Source organism: Rhinolophus ferrumequinum, chromosome 5 (genome assembly GCF_004115265.2).
Source record: "Rhinolophus ferrumequinum isolate MPI-CBG mRhiFer1 chromosome 5, mRhiFer1_v1.p, whole genome shotgun sequence".
In the NCBI taxonomy this organism is placed as follows: domain Eukaryota; kingdom Metazoa; phylum Chordata; class Mammalia; order Chiroptera; family Rhinolophidae; genus Rhinolophus; species Rhinolophus ferrumequinum.
This window is the reverse complement of record NC_046288.1, coordinates 57,537,289-57,551,557: the sequence shown is the minus strand read 5'-3', so window position 1 is coordinate 57,551,557 and position 14,269 is coordinate 57,537,289. Positions and strand designations below refer to the sequence as shown.

The following is a 14,269-nucleotide window of genomic DNA, read 5'->3' as shown; positions in this document are numbered from 1 at the left end:
GGGCCACCTCAGCAGCAACAATCAGAGATGACAGTGGTATGAGGGAGAAGGCCAAAAGGACAAGCATAACTGCAATGATATAATTATCATAAAGGCAGCTAATCCTTCGGGAGCTCCTACTAGGTGCCAGACACTGTGCTTGCTAAGTGTCTGCCATGTGCTAATTCATTCAATCCTCTCCATACTCCTATAAGGCTAGTACTAGTATTAGGCCTACTGTAGAGATTACTAAACCAAATCATGGAGGTTAAGTAACACAGTCAACATGAGGCAAAGCCAGTACATAGGACATCCAATTCCCCATACTGAACTGGAGCCAACCTACAGTCACAACACAGCAACTGACTGGTCTTTGGCTCTTGATAAGCAAAACAGATTTACCCTGTGCCAAAAGCTGTAGGTCAAGGAGCATGAGGCAATGCTGCCTAGAACTGCATGCTGCAGGGGAGAGTGCCAAATCGGGACAGCTAAACTGCTGAAACCAACCAGCCTGCTGGCTGAATGGGGCACAGAAATGTTCTGTAGGAAAGCATGGTTCCCCTTCACAAGATTAGAGTTGTCATCTAAAGTGGCTGAAGCTCTTGTAAACCTTATTCTGTAAGGACGGAACTACTTACTGTTCCTTATAACTGCCCACTATTTAGATTTCTGGTCTTTACTAACTTTTGGAATGACAATTCCATTATACTGTGGGGTAAGTAGCTCTCTATCCCCTCTTGGGTTTCAAAAGCCACACCCTTGTCCAACTACACTCAAGGATTCCATCCACATCAACGTCAATTTCCTCCCTCCTTTCTCAGATGAAAGCTCCTATTCCATACCCATAATTTTAGGTGCTACCTCTATGCCTTTTTGCACAACACAACACCTTTTTTTTGGCCTATAATGGATACAACATTCCAATAACAGAGCAACCTGATTTTGCATGAAAGTTGAAGTGATGCTTTTCTACTTGGTTTCTAATCCTCCTCCACTGATGTCTTTCAGGCACTGTCAACAATAGTTTCTGGACCATTTCCTATATTGGTATTGGAGGCTTAAAGCCCTAAGATCTTGTGCTTCAGATGTTGTTTAAATGTTTCTAAACAAATACATTATTTTATACCTGCCCACCACAAACCTCACCACGACAGCTGTGGGAGATTTTGGTGGAGCAAGGAAACACAAGTGCGCTCAAGCTAAATTTTCTCTTGGGTATACTGTAATGTAGGATAATGTTCGGAACTTCTAGGTGAAAGGGATTTACTCCTCCCATGTCACGTAGAACACAGATTAGGGGGACACTATAACCTAGCAGCCAGGACACCCACACAATAAAAAGTGCAATGCACGTCCAAGCACATGATCTTGGAAGAAATGGAAGACTGTGAGCAGTTAGAAGGATAAAACATTAAGGAAACATAAATTTTAGGAGAAAATGCAATCAAATTACTATGTTGCAAAAAACCTGCATGGAGAGAAAAATTCAGATATACAATGATAGTGAAAGAGTTTTTAAAAAGCAAGCATGGAATTGTGGACTTGGTTGGAAAGACACTGAATAATAAACTCTTTCATGACTGTAGCCATTGTATTTGAGTACTCCCCTAAGAAAAACTAGATAATGAATGGTCTCCCCTCCAACAATACACACTGCAAAGGGCTGAAATGCTAAGAAATATAATGAACTAGGATATGAAAATCAAGGTTCTCCAATAGGAGCTGAAATTTGCTAAAAATACATAAGATGCAAGTATCACAGTATCCAGGTAATCCATTGCACAAAGGACCACAGCTCCGCCAGTACAGGGCAGAGTCCAGAAGGTGCACCACGAGATTGCAGCCTTCTCCCTCTGCCTCAGCGGCTTTATCTTCCCCTCCCACTTTCTCCAAGCGCTTAAAGCGTGCAGTTCTTAGCACAGAGGGCACTGGGTCAAAGGTCAAAATTGCCCCAAGCATTCTCCGGTGGATTCCCCAGGGCCTCACAAACTCAGATTAGGTAACTTCACAAACTGCTACAAAAGTATGACTGCTATGATTCTTTGTAACCCAGCAAGCAAAAGAAACACACGGCGGGTTAAAAGGAGGCCGTTTAAGACAGCAGCAAACTGCTCTGACAAAGACTGCATAATTCTGAAAAACTGATAAAACTGAGCATAGTCCAGGTCTCTGGAAGCAAATCCGGTTTAAGCCAAGCAGCAAGCAAGCACCTCATGTCTCAACCTTGTGCACTTACAACGCTGTCTTCTGTCTGCGGCCCGATACCAAAAGTGCATTCACCTACACGCTCCGCCGAGCCCTCACTGGGCTTGAGGGCGGCTGGAATTTAGAGCCGAGGAAACTGAGGCTCGGCCCCAGGACACACGCACAGGCCCAGACTCTAGACCTTTCAACTACACAGGGGAAGGGTGGGGAGAAGTGTCCCGGGTCTCCCGTGGACGCCGGCCTCTCGGCGGGACATCCCGCCGGCTCGGGGCCCGCCAGCGCTCTCATCTCGCGACCCGCAGCAAAGCGAGCGGGATGTGCTGCCGCTCGCTGGGGCGGCTCACCTGGGCGATGCCGGCGCCCATCAGCCCGCCGCCGATGACCGTCACGTGCTTGATAACGATTTTCTTCGCCGAGGCCGAGGCGGTAGACGAAGAGGACACGGCACGGACGAACTGCCTGGTTACGAAAGCCATGGTGCACAGGCGGCGGCGGCGGCAAGGGCAACGGCAACTAGACGCGGCGAAGGCACCTCAGCGCGGCCCCAGGAGCCAGCCGACCTCTGGGGGCGGGGCCCAGGCGGCCCGCCGCCCGCGCGTCCTGGGCGTTGCCGTGACGTCACGGAGGCGGGGCGGGGACCCGCGGCTCGCTCCGCCCTACGGCCGAGAGCACGCGACGGCTGTCGAACGTCGGAGTGCGGCGGCGCGGCCCACGTGGGCGGGTGAAGGCCGCCACCTTCCGACGCGGACCTGAAGCCCCGTACGCAAAAGGGGAGCATCCGGCCGGATTCCCGGGCCGCGACGGCGCGGGACGGCTCGGCCTCCGGTGTTCTGCCGCGGGCAGGCCTTTGCTTGGAAAAGCTACGGGCCACTGGTAAGATGAACACGTGGTGTTGACTTGTTAAATCGTCGCCTTTGATGCTTGTGCATAGTTTAGCGCCGAGTAAATACGTGTTCTTTGGTTGTGGCGATAAATGGATCCAAAAGGAGCACCCTTGATTCGTGTCACCGAATAACCAACTCTAGGAATTTTATTTTACCCCTGTGGATAATGATTGTTTCTGCTAAAACAGAAAGAAAGGAACTGCTCCCACCCAGAACAAATGTCTAGGGACCCATGAGTTCAAATGTAAAAATCAGGCCCAGGGAAGGGAAAGGGAGAGTTGACTTTAGTTACCCATTTCAGATGTAGACATCAGACGGTTTAAAGTCAAAAAGCAACCTTTGTAATTAATCTAAATGTGTAATAATGACCCACAAACTCACCGTCGAAACGAAAGTCGGCCTTCTGTGGGAAGTAACTATTAATATCACAGTGAATTCTGTGTTCATCATTGCTTTGCTTTGATCTCATTTTTATATCTAATAAAAATGTAAAAGCATTCTCCGGTGGATGCTTTTATTATCTGTAAAAACGTGGGAGAAGCACTGTTGCTGGGCATTCTGTTAGGCTTGGGACAATACTAAGGAGAGACACGATGGCATCCAAATAAGTCCACTAAGTGCTAGAATGTAGCAAATACAAAAATCTGTGGGACTAGGTTGAAATAGATTACACAGAGAAACCTAGTACTTTGAAGAATGAGTAAATGTATGAGAAAAAGAGAATAATAGAGGAAGCAGCACACGCAAAGGTAAAAAAAATATTGCCATAGGAAAAGGAAGACGAATTAGGTGTGATGAGAGGTAAAGCTAGGATAGTAAATTAGGAGGATGCATGGTTGACTCTTTAGGTGGATTTTAACTTTTCATTCTCAGTTACAAGTTGTGCCTAATGCAAGGCCAAACATATTCTAATGACAGTGTTGTCACAGTGTATATTTTTAAAATGTCAAACATAATGCCAGAGAATGGTACATTTTCAGAACTGTGCTTTGTTTTCCTCAGGAAAGAAGGAATAACCTGTGCCGTATTTTTTAGCGATTCTCAAATCTGAGGCCATCTGTATTACGTAAAGGTGTGATGTCAGGAAAGGAGCACTGAGTGAGAATGAGGAGTCCTGGCTCAATTCCTGTTGGGCTGTATGACCATCTGCAGACACCTCCCGGGCTCCAGCATCCTCGCCTTTCAAAAGAAACAGTTGGACGGATAGGTTTGCAACTCTTTTATACTGACAGTCTAAACCCCGTTTACAGTCTTCTGAAGCAGGAGGGCCCCCTGCCCCAACTCCTGCCCAGTCCTGGTCAGATGACAGTTACAATAGAATCATTCTTCTTTTGCCAGGACTGCAAGTCTTTTCCCAAGTGTGGCCTTGGGCGCCGAGTAATGATTTCGGTGGTCCCTCCGCTACTAGCACCTTCACTCTGTTCTTGGGATCATGTTTCCTTTCTCTCTGCAGAAACAGTGGAACACTGGGAACGATGACCCTCGTCACTGAACCCACTCAGAGACAGCAAAGGAAAGGTCTGGTACTGAGAACGGAGTAAGTCGGGACTGCTTAGTTTTGTCCCATAAATGGATAATTGTAATACTTAAAAAATAGATATCATAGAAGCATTATTTGAAAATATACATGGTGGTGGGCTCTGAGGACAGAATCGGGGAGTGCAGTTTTGACTCCAACAAAGTAGCAGTAGACGAACAACATCCAAGCCTCCTAGTCATCCTGCTTTATGAAGTAGGCAGACAGCTAGAGTGGCAGGACACTCTGTTTTCACACTGTGTTGTGACAGGCACATTGACCCAAGGACAGGGTGTGTTAACAATCAGGAACATTGGTGGAGGATTCACTGAGTAACTTGGAATTTCCCTCTGTCTGTGGAAAGTTAGTGATTTCTGGCTTACTGGGGATACAGTAAAAAATTAATGCTGCCTCCCCTGTTTTGTTGAGCAATTTTTAGATTTCATATGGCAGAAAACCAGAAGCTGTAGCTGCTCAGGGTAGCCCAACAGCAAAGCCCAGAAAGTTCAACCAAAAGCTTACCTACTGCTCTTCAACTATTGTATCCAAAATACACTTCTAAAAGAAAGTTTTAAAAAAGCTTACCTATTGCACAATGAATGAAGGTTGACATAGCCACACTTGGCAGCAGTGTTTTCAAGCAAATAGTCAAATGATTTGCATAAACAAAATATATAGTTAGTTAGAGAAATACAGTCGTGTTGATATATCCCACTGAAAGGTACTTACAGAATGATTTATAAAACATACAAGGCAAAATCTCTAATAACACTGAACAATTTTACAAATAATTTTATCCTCCTGACCTTTTAGGAAAATATTTTCATGGCAAACTGTAATGTGTCTTAGCTTTTATCAATGTTACCAGTTGTTCCAATAGCAGCTGCTCTCTACCTCCCTCCTCTGCTTGGAAAATTCATTAAATCCTCACAATAACCCTATTTGGTAGGTACTAAAGGTATCCCTCTTTTACATGTAAGGAAACTGAGACCCAGAGAGGTTCAGAAATTTGGTCAAGGTCACACAGCTCATGCATAGCACAGGCAGAATTCAAATCGAGGCCAGTCTGTTTTTAGGGCTCATGTTCTTGACGACTGCGCTGTTTTCCCTCTCTCATAACCCTAAGGCTCCCACTGCTATCCTCTGAAGATGAAGAAACTGAGGTTCCGAACAGTTAAATCACTTATTAAATGTAACCCACCTAATAATTGGCCAGGCTCAGATTTGAACCCACTCTGACCTCAAGGCTCCCACTCTTTTTCATAATTCCGTACTCCTTAGAAAGGTCCCAGGCTGCTAGATGAAAAAAAACTTGAGTCATGGTTTCCAGTAAACCTTACATATGTCTAGGTTTGGAGCTTTAACTATTATACTACTATTTGAATGGTTAAGCAGATTAATTTGTTTAGAGATTCTAATGAACCCCAGAACTGCAAGTTTCACACAGTGATTCCTAGTGTGTACACCTGAAGACTGTAAGAGCCGTGAGGTTTATACCATCTTGATTTCTAGCATGTAGATTCATGTTTCTCAAACACAGACATACACTTAAATTGTCTGTTGATCACCTCTATTGGAAACCCTCAGCTACTTCAAATGTAACTTATCAAAATTTGAACCCATTATTTCCTGCCTCCTAAAATACCTGCCACCTCTTGCTTTTACCAGGGTGTTCTCCTCCCTCGCCACCACACCCCCATCTAGTGGTCAGACGCCATTGAGTACACCTTAGAAATGGCTTCCTCCCTCATTTCCCCCTTATCCCTAATTGTTGGCATTTTATTCAAGTCGTTATCTCTTGTAGAGAGGCTACGCCCATTCCTAATGTGCCTTGCTGTAACATGTCTCTTCATTCTAATTCATACTTCACTTCTCAGACTGATTTCTCAAGTTATAAATTGGATCACTGCACTCCCCTCCTTTTAAAAACTTTATTCACAGGATAAAGAGCAAACTTCTAAACTCTAGCCCCAACATTCTAAACTCATCTATTCTACTCCTTCACAAGTACCTTAAATTCTAGCCACAAAGAACCAAACTTGCTTTTCTAATTTTTAAATTATCTTTCATAAAGATCCCAGTTGCCAGTTTGTTTATAAATGAGTTAAAGGCTAAAATGTTTTGACTATAATTCCTAAACATTTTCAGAATTTGAGATTTAGAATTAAAGAAGGCTGCTAGTGACTCCTTGATTTATTTTTAAATATAAAATCATTGATTCTGGAAATAACAAGTAAAGTATTTATTGCCCTATGTGAGTAAGAAACATGATTCTAGGTGCTGGTAAAATCAGAGGTGACTAGAATGTGGTCTTTGCCTTCCAATGGCTCATAATGTAGTAGGAAAAATAAGTCACGACAGCAACGTTGTGAGTCCTTTCCAGGGGGAATGTGAGGGGCTGTGGATGTGGTTGGCTGTGGGGGGGGAGGTTGTTGGGGTGGGGCGAGGGAGGGCACAAGGGTAAAACTAACGTTTAATGAATGCTCAGTTTGCCAGATTGTGCTCAGCATTTCACATGTATTTTCTCCACTCCCATCAGTCTTAGGAAGTATGTCACTGCTTTTTATTCTCATTTTGCATATGGGACGACTGAGGCTTAGAAAGGAAAATAACTTGCCTCAGGGTGGAAGGTGGGACGTATCAGGAAGAGACAGGTCCTGAGCCCCAGTCTACCTGAGTGCAAAGATTTTGCTCTTAACCAGTGTGCTGAACTACGTCATCATGATGGACATAGTACAGCAGAGTCGTGAGGATGATTAGAAGGTTTTCAAGCAGAGAATGAGTTACAAGGACATTCCAGACAGAGAGAAAAATATATATGTAGGCTGTGAAGTAACCTAAAGAGTGGCCTGGAAATAACAATTAATGTAGAATAACCAAAGCACCGAGTTCTTTTGGGTGAATGAAGATAAGATTGGAAAGGCAGGCAGGGGCCAGATCAGGATGGACCTTTTTATGAGAGTCATGGTCACAATTACATTTAAGGTTTTTTGTTGTTTTTTTTTCAATTTTTTTATTTAGAAAGAATTGCAAACTTAGAGAAAACTGCAGGAATAAGAACAGTGCAAAGAAACCATGTACCCTTTATCCATATTTACCTTTTGTTAACATTTTACACATTTGCATTATCATTTGTTTTATCTATTATCTAAATCTATATATCTAGCTATAATAGATATGATAGATTATATATAGAGAGATGTAGTTTCTGAACCATTTGAGGGTAAGTTACATTACATCATGGTCATTCATCTATAATATTTCTGTGTAGATTTTCTAAGAATTGGGTGATTCTCTTACATAGTCAAAGTGTAGTTACAACTCTATTAAATTTAATATTGTTACAACAGTTTTATCTAATTGATCATCTGTATTCCGGTTTAGTTAATTAACCCAATAATGTCCTTTACAGATTTTTTTTTTCTCTCTAGTACCAATCTAAGGTTAGGTATGGCATATAGTTGCCATGTCTCTCTCTCTTTTTCAAAGAACAGTTTTATTGAACTTCTAGTTATTTTGTTTTTGGTGCCAGCTTTTCCATGAGCATTATGTTTGTGTACAAGAAGCTATATAAAGGACTTCAATATCCTTGGAAGACAACTTTCAAAACTATAAAAATGGACAACTCATCACAAGCCTTTGAATATCAGGTGGGAAGAGGGTTGCTAAACAAACTCAGATAAAAAAATACAATGAGGACAAATGCTGCCAAATGGAATATGATGAGAGAACAGTTTTCACTTGCGGAATTTCCCCAGAGATGAGTCATCCTTGCGAGATATATTTTACATTATGAATATGTTCACGTGATTCATTGCTTCACAGTAAATCAGTGCAGAATGGAGATGGTGGAAAGTGGGTTGGGTGTAAATGAAACAAGATTTGCCACTAACTTCTGTATGTGTTTCAAAATTTCCATAATAAAAAAATGGGGAAACTCCATATGGTATTGATATGTGTTCAATTTATGTCACTACTTTTATTTGCTTGCATTTTGAAAAATGTTTTTAAGAATTTCATCTTGGGGGCAGCCAGATGGCTCAGTTGGTTAGAGCGTAAGCTCTTAACAACAAGGTTGCCGGTTCAATTCCTGCATTGGATGGTGGGCTGTGCCCCCTGCAACTAAAGATTGAAAACAGCGACTGGACTTGGAGCTGAGCTGTGTCCTCCACAACTAGATTGAGGGACATCGACTTGGAGCTGATGGGCCCTGGAGAAACACACTGTTCCCCAATATTCCCCAGTAAAATTAAAAAAAAAAAAAAAAGCATAAAATTAAAAAAAAAAATTTCATCTTGGTTCCTAGATAAAATCATTTCAATTATCCTTCATCTCAAACACAATATTCGGTCTAAATGTTAAAATAAGATAGTTTATCCTAGAGATTACATATTATAAAACAAATCTGGTATGCATTTTTGTTTTTAGACTCCTCTTCAATGAAATACCATTGAGTCAATTTGTTATGGACATACTATGTTTCAGGTTATCAGCCTAGTTTTGGGAATGAGATTTATGTTATATATCATAATTCACCGATTTCAAGTGTGCAATTTGGTGACTTTTATGAATGGTAGAACCATCACTATAAATTGGTTTTAAAACATTTTCATCTTCCCCCAATTAGATCCCTCATGCCCATTTCAAGTTAATCGCAATTCCTGCTCCCAACTGCAGACAATCACTAATCTATTTTCTGTCTCTATATAATACTTTTTATAAAAACTTTATTTAAATGGAATCATATAATATGTAGTCTCTCTTAGCATAATGTTTTTAAGATTTGTCTATGGTGTACCTACCATGTGTCAGTAGTTTGTTCCTTTTCATTACTGAATAGTTTTCCATTGTATGGCTCTACCCACCGTTGGTACTGTGTTTTCCCGAAAATAAGACCTAGCCGGACAATCAGCTCTAATGCGTCTTTTGGAGCAAAAATTCATATAAGACCCACTCTTATTTTACTTATTTTCTTATAGTAAAATGAGAATGGGTCTTATATAACATAAGAGCAGGTTTTATATGAATTTTTGCTCCAAAAGACACATTAGAGCTGACTGTCCGGCTAGGTTTTATTTTTGGGAAAACACGGTAGACATTTGGTTTCCAGTTTGGGGCTATTATAAATATTGTCTCTATGAACACTCACATGCAAGTCTTTGTGTGAACATATTTTTTTCATATCTCTTGGGTAGATACCTAGGAGTGGAATTGCTGGTGGTCTTAGTTTAGCTTTTTGAGAAACCACCAAACTGTTTTCAAAGTGACTATATACCATTTTATACAACCACCAGCAATATATAAGCATTCCTATTTCTATTTGTCTTCACCAACACTTGTTATTTCATTTTATTATAGTCATTCTTGTGTGAAATGGTATCGCCATGGTTTTAATTTGTATTTTCCTAATTACAAAGGATGTTTGAGTATTTTTATATGTTTATTAACCACTTATATATTTTTGTTAAAATGTCTGTTCATATTTTTACCCACTTTGTAATTGGTTTCATTATCAACATGGACTCATGAATTCCTAAACTTTCCAAATGTGTATAATACTAAATTACTGTATTTAATTATCTTGATGTTCAAATTATGTGGATTTGGCCAATGGGAACCTCTTTAAGACGGTTCCTTGTGACATTCCCCCATCATTTTCTCAAGCACTTCCTTTCTGGCATAAGAAAGTTTATCTTGTACCTCTTCTGCCCTAGCTCCAGAGAGAGCCATTTTGTTGAGGAGCTCTTGGTTCCTTGTAGTGAGAATGGTATTAGAGACCAAGGTCTGGTACAACTGCACTTTAAAGAGATTACTCTGGAAACTGTGTGAATGATGTATTTAGTTCTCTAAATTTGTGACAGATTAGCACAAAACTTAGTGGTTGAAAAGACCTCAGTTTCTGTGGATCAGGGACTCAGGAGCAGCTTAGCTGGGTGGTTTTAGCTGATGGTTCCTCATGAGGTCTTAGCCAAGATGTCATTTAAGGCTGTAATCAACTAAAGGCTTGACTGGGACAGGAATACCTGTTCCCAAGATGGCTTACTCACATGGCTGTTGGCAGGATGGACCAGATTCTTTCTGGCTGTCAGCTGGAGGCCTCACCTCCTTGCCACATGGGCATCTCTATAGGGTGTCTTGTGTGTCCTCACAACATGGCAGCTGGCTTCTCCTGGAGCAAGTGATCCAAAAGTAAACAAAGCAGAAGCCACACGGTTTTTATGACCTAACTTCAAAAGTTGCACGGCGTCCTTCCCATCTTAGCCTTGTAGTCACACAAGTCAGTGGTATTCAGTAAGAAGGACCTACACAGAGAATTATTAGGGGCCATCTTGGACTCTAGCTTCCACACTCCCCCAAGGTCACAAAGATACTTTTCTATATTATTATTCGAGCTTTACTGTTTTACTTTTCACATGTAGGCCTAGCACCCATCTGGATTGCTTTCAATGTATGATGTGAAATAGGGACGCAAGATTTGTTTCTGCCTATGTTGACATCCAGTTGATGCAGCAGCATTTATTGAAAATTCCACCCTTTCCCCCACCGTATTGCAGTGGCATCTTTTTGATAGATCAGGTACCCCTATATGTGCGGGTCTGCTCCGTTGGTCTATTTGACTTTGTGCCAGTAGCACATGGACTTGCTTACTGTAGCTTTATACGGAGTCTTGATACGGAGTCTTGATGTCATGATTGTTTTGGCTATTCTCGGCCCTTTGCTTTTACAAATACACTTTATTTAATTTAGCCTTGGCCACTTTTGCAACCCCGGTAAGATTCTATCTAATTGGTCTGGGATGGAGCCTGGGTATCAGTATTTGTATCAAACTCCCCAGCTGAATCGAAAATATTTGCAGGGTTGGGAACTACTGATCTAGTTGAATACTACTCCGTGATAGCAGGGGAAATCAAGGCCCAAAGAAGTTACATGCTTACTATTAGAAGTTATACAGAGAGGCAGTTGCACAACTGGGCTTCAATCCACATGCCGTTTTCCAGTTCAGTTCCCTTTCTACCATCTATATTTATTCTTGGATATGCCACTGTAGATGAGGAGCAGAAAAGCAAGGAGAAGAGAGATGCCCAGAGAATTCCCAGGTTCCCACCTCTGGGAGTTGCAGAGGGGACAAGGAGGATATTAGGTTATTCCAGGACACAGCCAGGATGCTCAACATGGCAGATGTAATGAAGGACTAGGAAAGCTATACAGAGAGCTGATAGGTCATCTCTCCACATCTTTGACAGATAGGAAACTGAGGCCCAGAGAGGTTTTGGCCGGTTACTGGCAGGGCAGGACTTGGGTCTGAAGTGTGCCCTGCTCCTAGTACAATCTTCATTATCCCACTGTGTTTGGCTTTCTACCCAGCTACACTGACCTGAGACAGCAACTCTCCCCACCAGCCTGAGCTCTGGTCTCTCGTGAGTTTCTGTCCACAACTTACCTCTGCATACCTGTGGGTGATTCCTCAAAGGAGCAAGGCCTTATTTTCCATACAATTACCTTTTTTTTTTAATTAACAGAGCAGAAAGAATGTACTGCTCATATGGCTAAATGGTGTTAAACTAATCTTGGGCCCTCCGAGAAAGTATCTTTAGCTCTAGCCTTTAAAATTTGTAATAGGAAGATTTTTGTCTTCCACAATAGGGCAGCGAAGAGCTTTATTAATACACTGTTTATAGAGGGCTTGAAAACTGATGGTGGTAGCATTTTTTTAAAAAAGAAATTTCCTTAGGCGCTTTTTTCTTTCTTTTTAAAGTGTACTGGGAAGGAACTACAACCACAGCTTTTTATTTAGGCAAAATTCTTCATCCTAAAGTTTTTAACAGAGCTTTTGTAGTAACCATTGAACATATTTTTTTAAATAAGTGAATAGCTTAGATGAATATTTAAAAACAATACCACTTAACTTAGGTGCCTGAAACAGTAAGAGGTAGGAATCCTACCTTTGATGTTTTAGGTAGGTCTTTAAAAATCTGGCGTGTTGCTTTCAATTTTTCTTGACCATATGGTAGTCTCAGACCGGGGAAACACGGTAGGTTAAGCCGTTGTTCAATCTAAAAGATTATGATCTCACATGGATTGATAGGCAGCAACCATGGCTCCTAGAATATATGTCATGATTCCAGACCAAGGAAAATCATTCACTCACTCGGAAAATGTTAAAACCTGTAGGCCCTGGAGCTTGCCTTCCCCCAGCCACCCTCCTAGTCCATCTGGGAGCGCCTGCAGTCCCCACGGCTGCTCCGCCAGCCATGGCACCCCGGCAGCCGTCGCAAGTGTGCCAGAACTACCACCCCAACTGTGAGGCCATCATCAGTCACCAAGACATGGAGGCAACCTAAGCGCCCATTAATAGATGAGTGGACAAAAAAGATGTGATACATATATAAATGGAATATTACTGGACCATAAAAAAGAATGAAGTCTTACCATTTGTGACAACATGGATGGACCTAGTGGGTATTATGCTAAGTCAGACAGAGAAAAACAAATACCACATGATTTCATTTATATGTGGAATCTAAAAAGCAAAATAAAACAGAAACAAACTCATAGATACAGAGAACAAATTGATAGTCACCAGATGGGAGGAGTGTTGGGGGATGGGTGAAAAATGTGAAAGGGATTAAGGAGTGCAAATTGTCAGTTATCAACAGTCACAGGGATGTAAAGTACGGCACACGGAATATAGTCAATAATATTGTAGTAACTATGTATGGTGTCAGATGGGTACAAGTCTTATTGGTCTTATTGGGGTGATCACATCGTGAGGTATATAAATGTCGAATCACTATGTTGTACATCTGAAACTAATATTGTAGGTCAACTGTAATTAAAAAGTAAATTAAAAAAATTTAAAAATATACTTTGATACGAGAGCTTGTATAGATTCATCCCTCCCTCAAATAACGCTGGACTTCAACATGGCAAGTAAGAGACTTGGGCTGTGATACAGTCCTGAGAGTAACTGCTCTGAGGGGACATTTTGAAGTATTACCCACCTGTCTAAATTCTTACATAATACTGTGGTCATCTCTGTCTTTTTGGAGGTCTACCCCCTCTTCCATTTCCTAACTTGACATCTGGTAAAACAGAATTTTGTTCAGCAGTTAAAATAAAATCAGAACCAAAAATATCAGACATGACACTATCAGAGTTAAAATAAAATGTTTAATAAGCATAAAAATTATGCTAAAGATGTGGATTAAAAATTAGATATTAGGCAGACTTACAAAACAAAATACTATTATTTTTACATTTGAAACAAATCATAAAGTATAAAATTGTAAAATGTTGGCATGGACAAGGAAAGCATTACAGCCCTTTCAGTGACTTACCATATAAAGATGTTTTTAAAGTACTATAGTTTGAGGCATTATGTTTAAGAGTTTAATAAACATCTGATTTCAACATAATCTCACAGAACAGTTTTTTTCTCAAGAGAGCTACAAACTTTTGTTAGGAAAGCTGAAATTAAGCATTGTATAAAATAAAGGAATAATAAACTTGCTACTGCCAAGTTATTAGTGCAGTTGAAAAGCATATGAAATTCCAGATCAAGAACCAACTTTCCTGCTTAAGGTGCAGTATAGTCCACACATGTGTCATCTCTTCTAAAAGCCATACAGCAGCCTCTCCATTTACTCACAGTTTGTTCCTGGCCATTTAGTTCATTAGGTTGTTG

General features: G+C 41.1%; 1 protein-coding gene across 1 annotated transcript in view; it reads right to left on the bottom strand.

The window, feature by feature from the left end:
* The window catches only part of HADH (hydroxyacyl-CoA dehydrogenase), a 43,739-nt gene extending 40,968 nt beyond the window's left edge, over positions 1-2,771 (bottom strand). Inside the window, exon 1 of the mRNA XM_033106689.1 lies at positions 2,529-2,771. Within this exon, the coding sequence (XP_032962580.1) occupies positions 2,529-2,660 (132 nt within the window). The 5' untranslated portion in view covers positions 2,661-2,771. The remainder of the gene's footprint in view (positions 1-2,528) is intronic.
* Between the last annotated feature and the right edge of the window lie 11,498 nt (positions 2,772-14,269).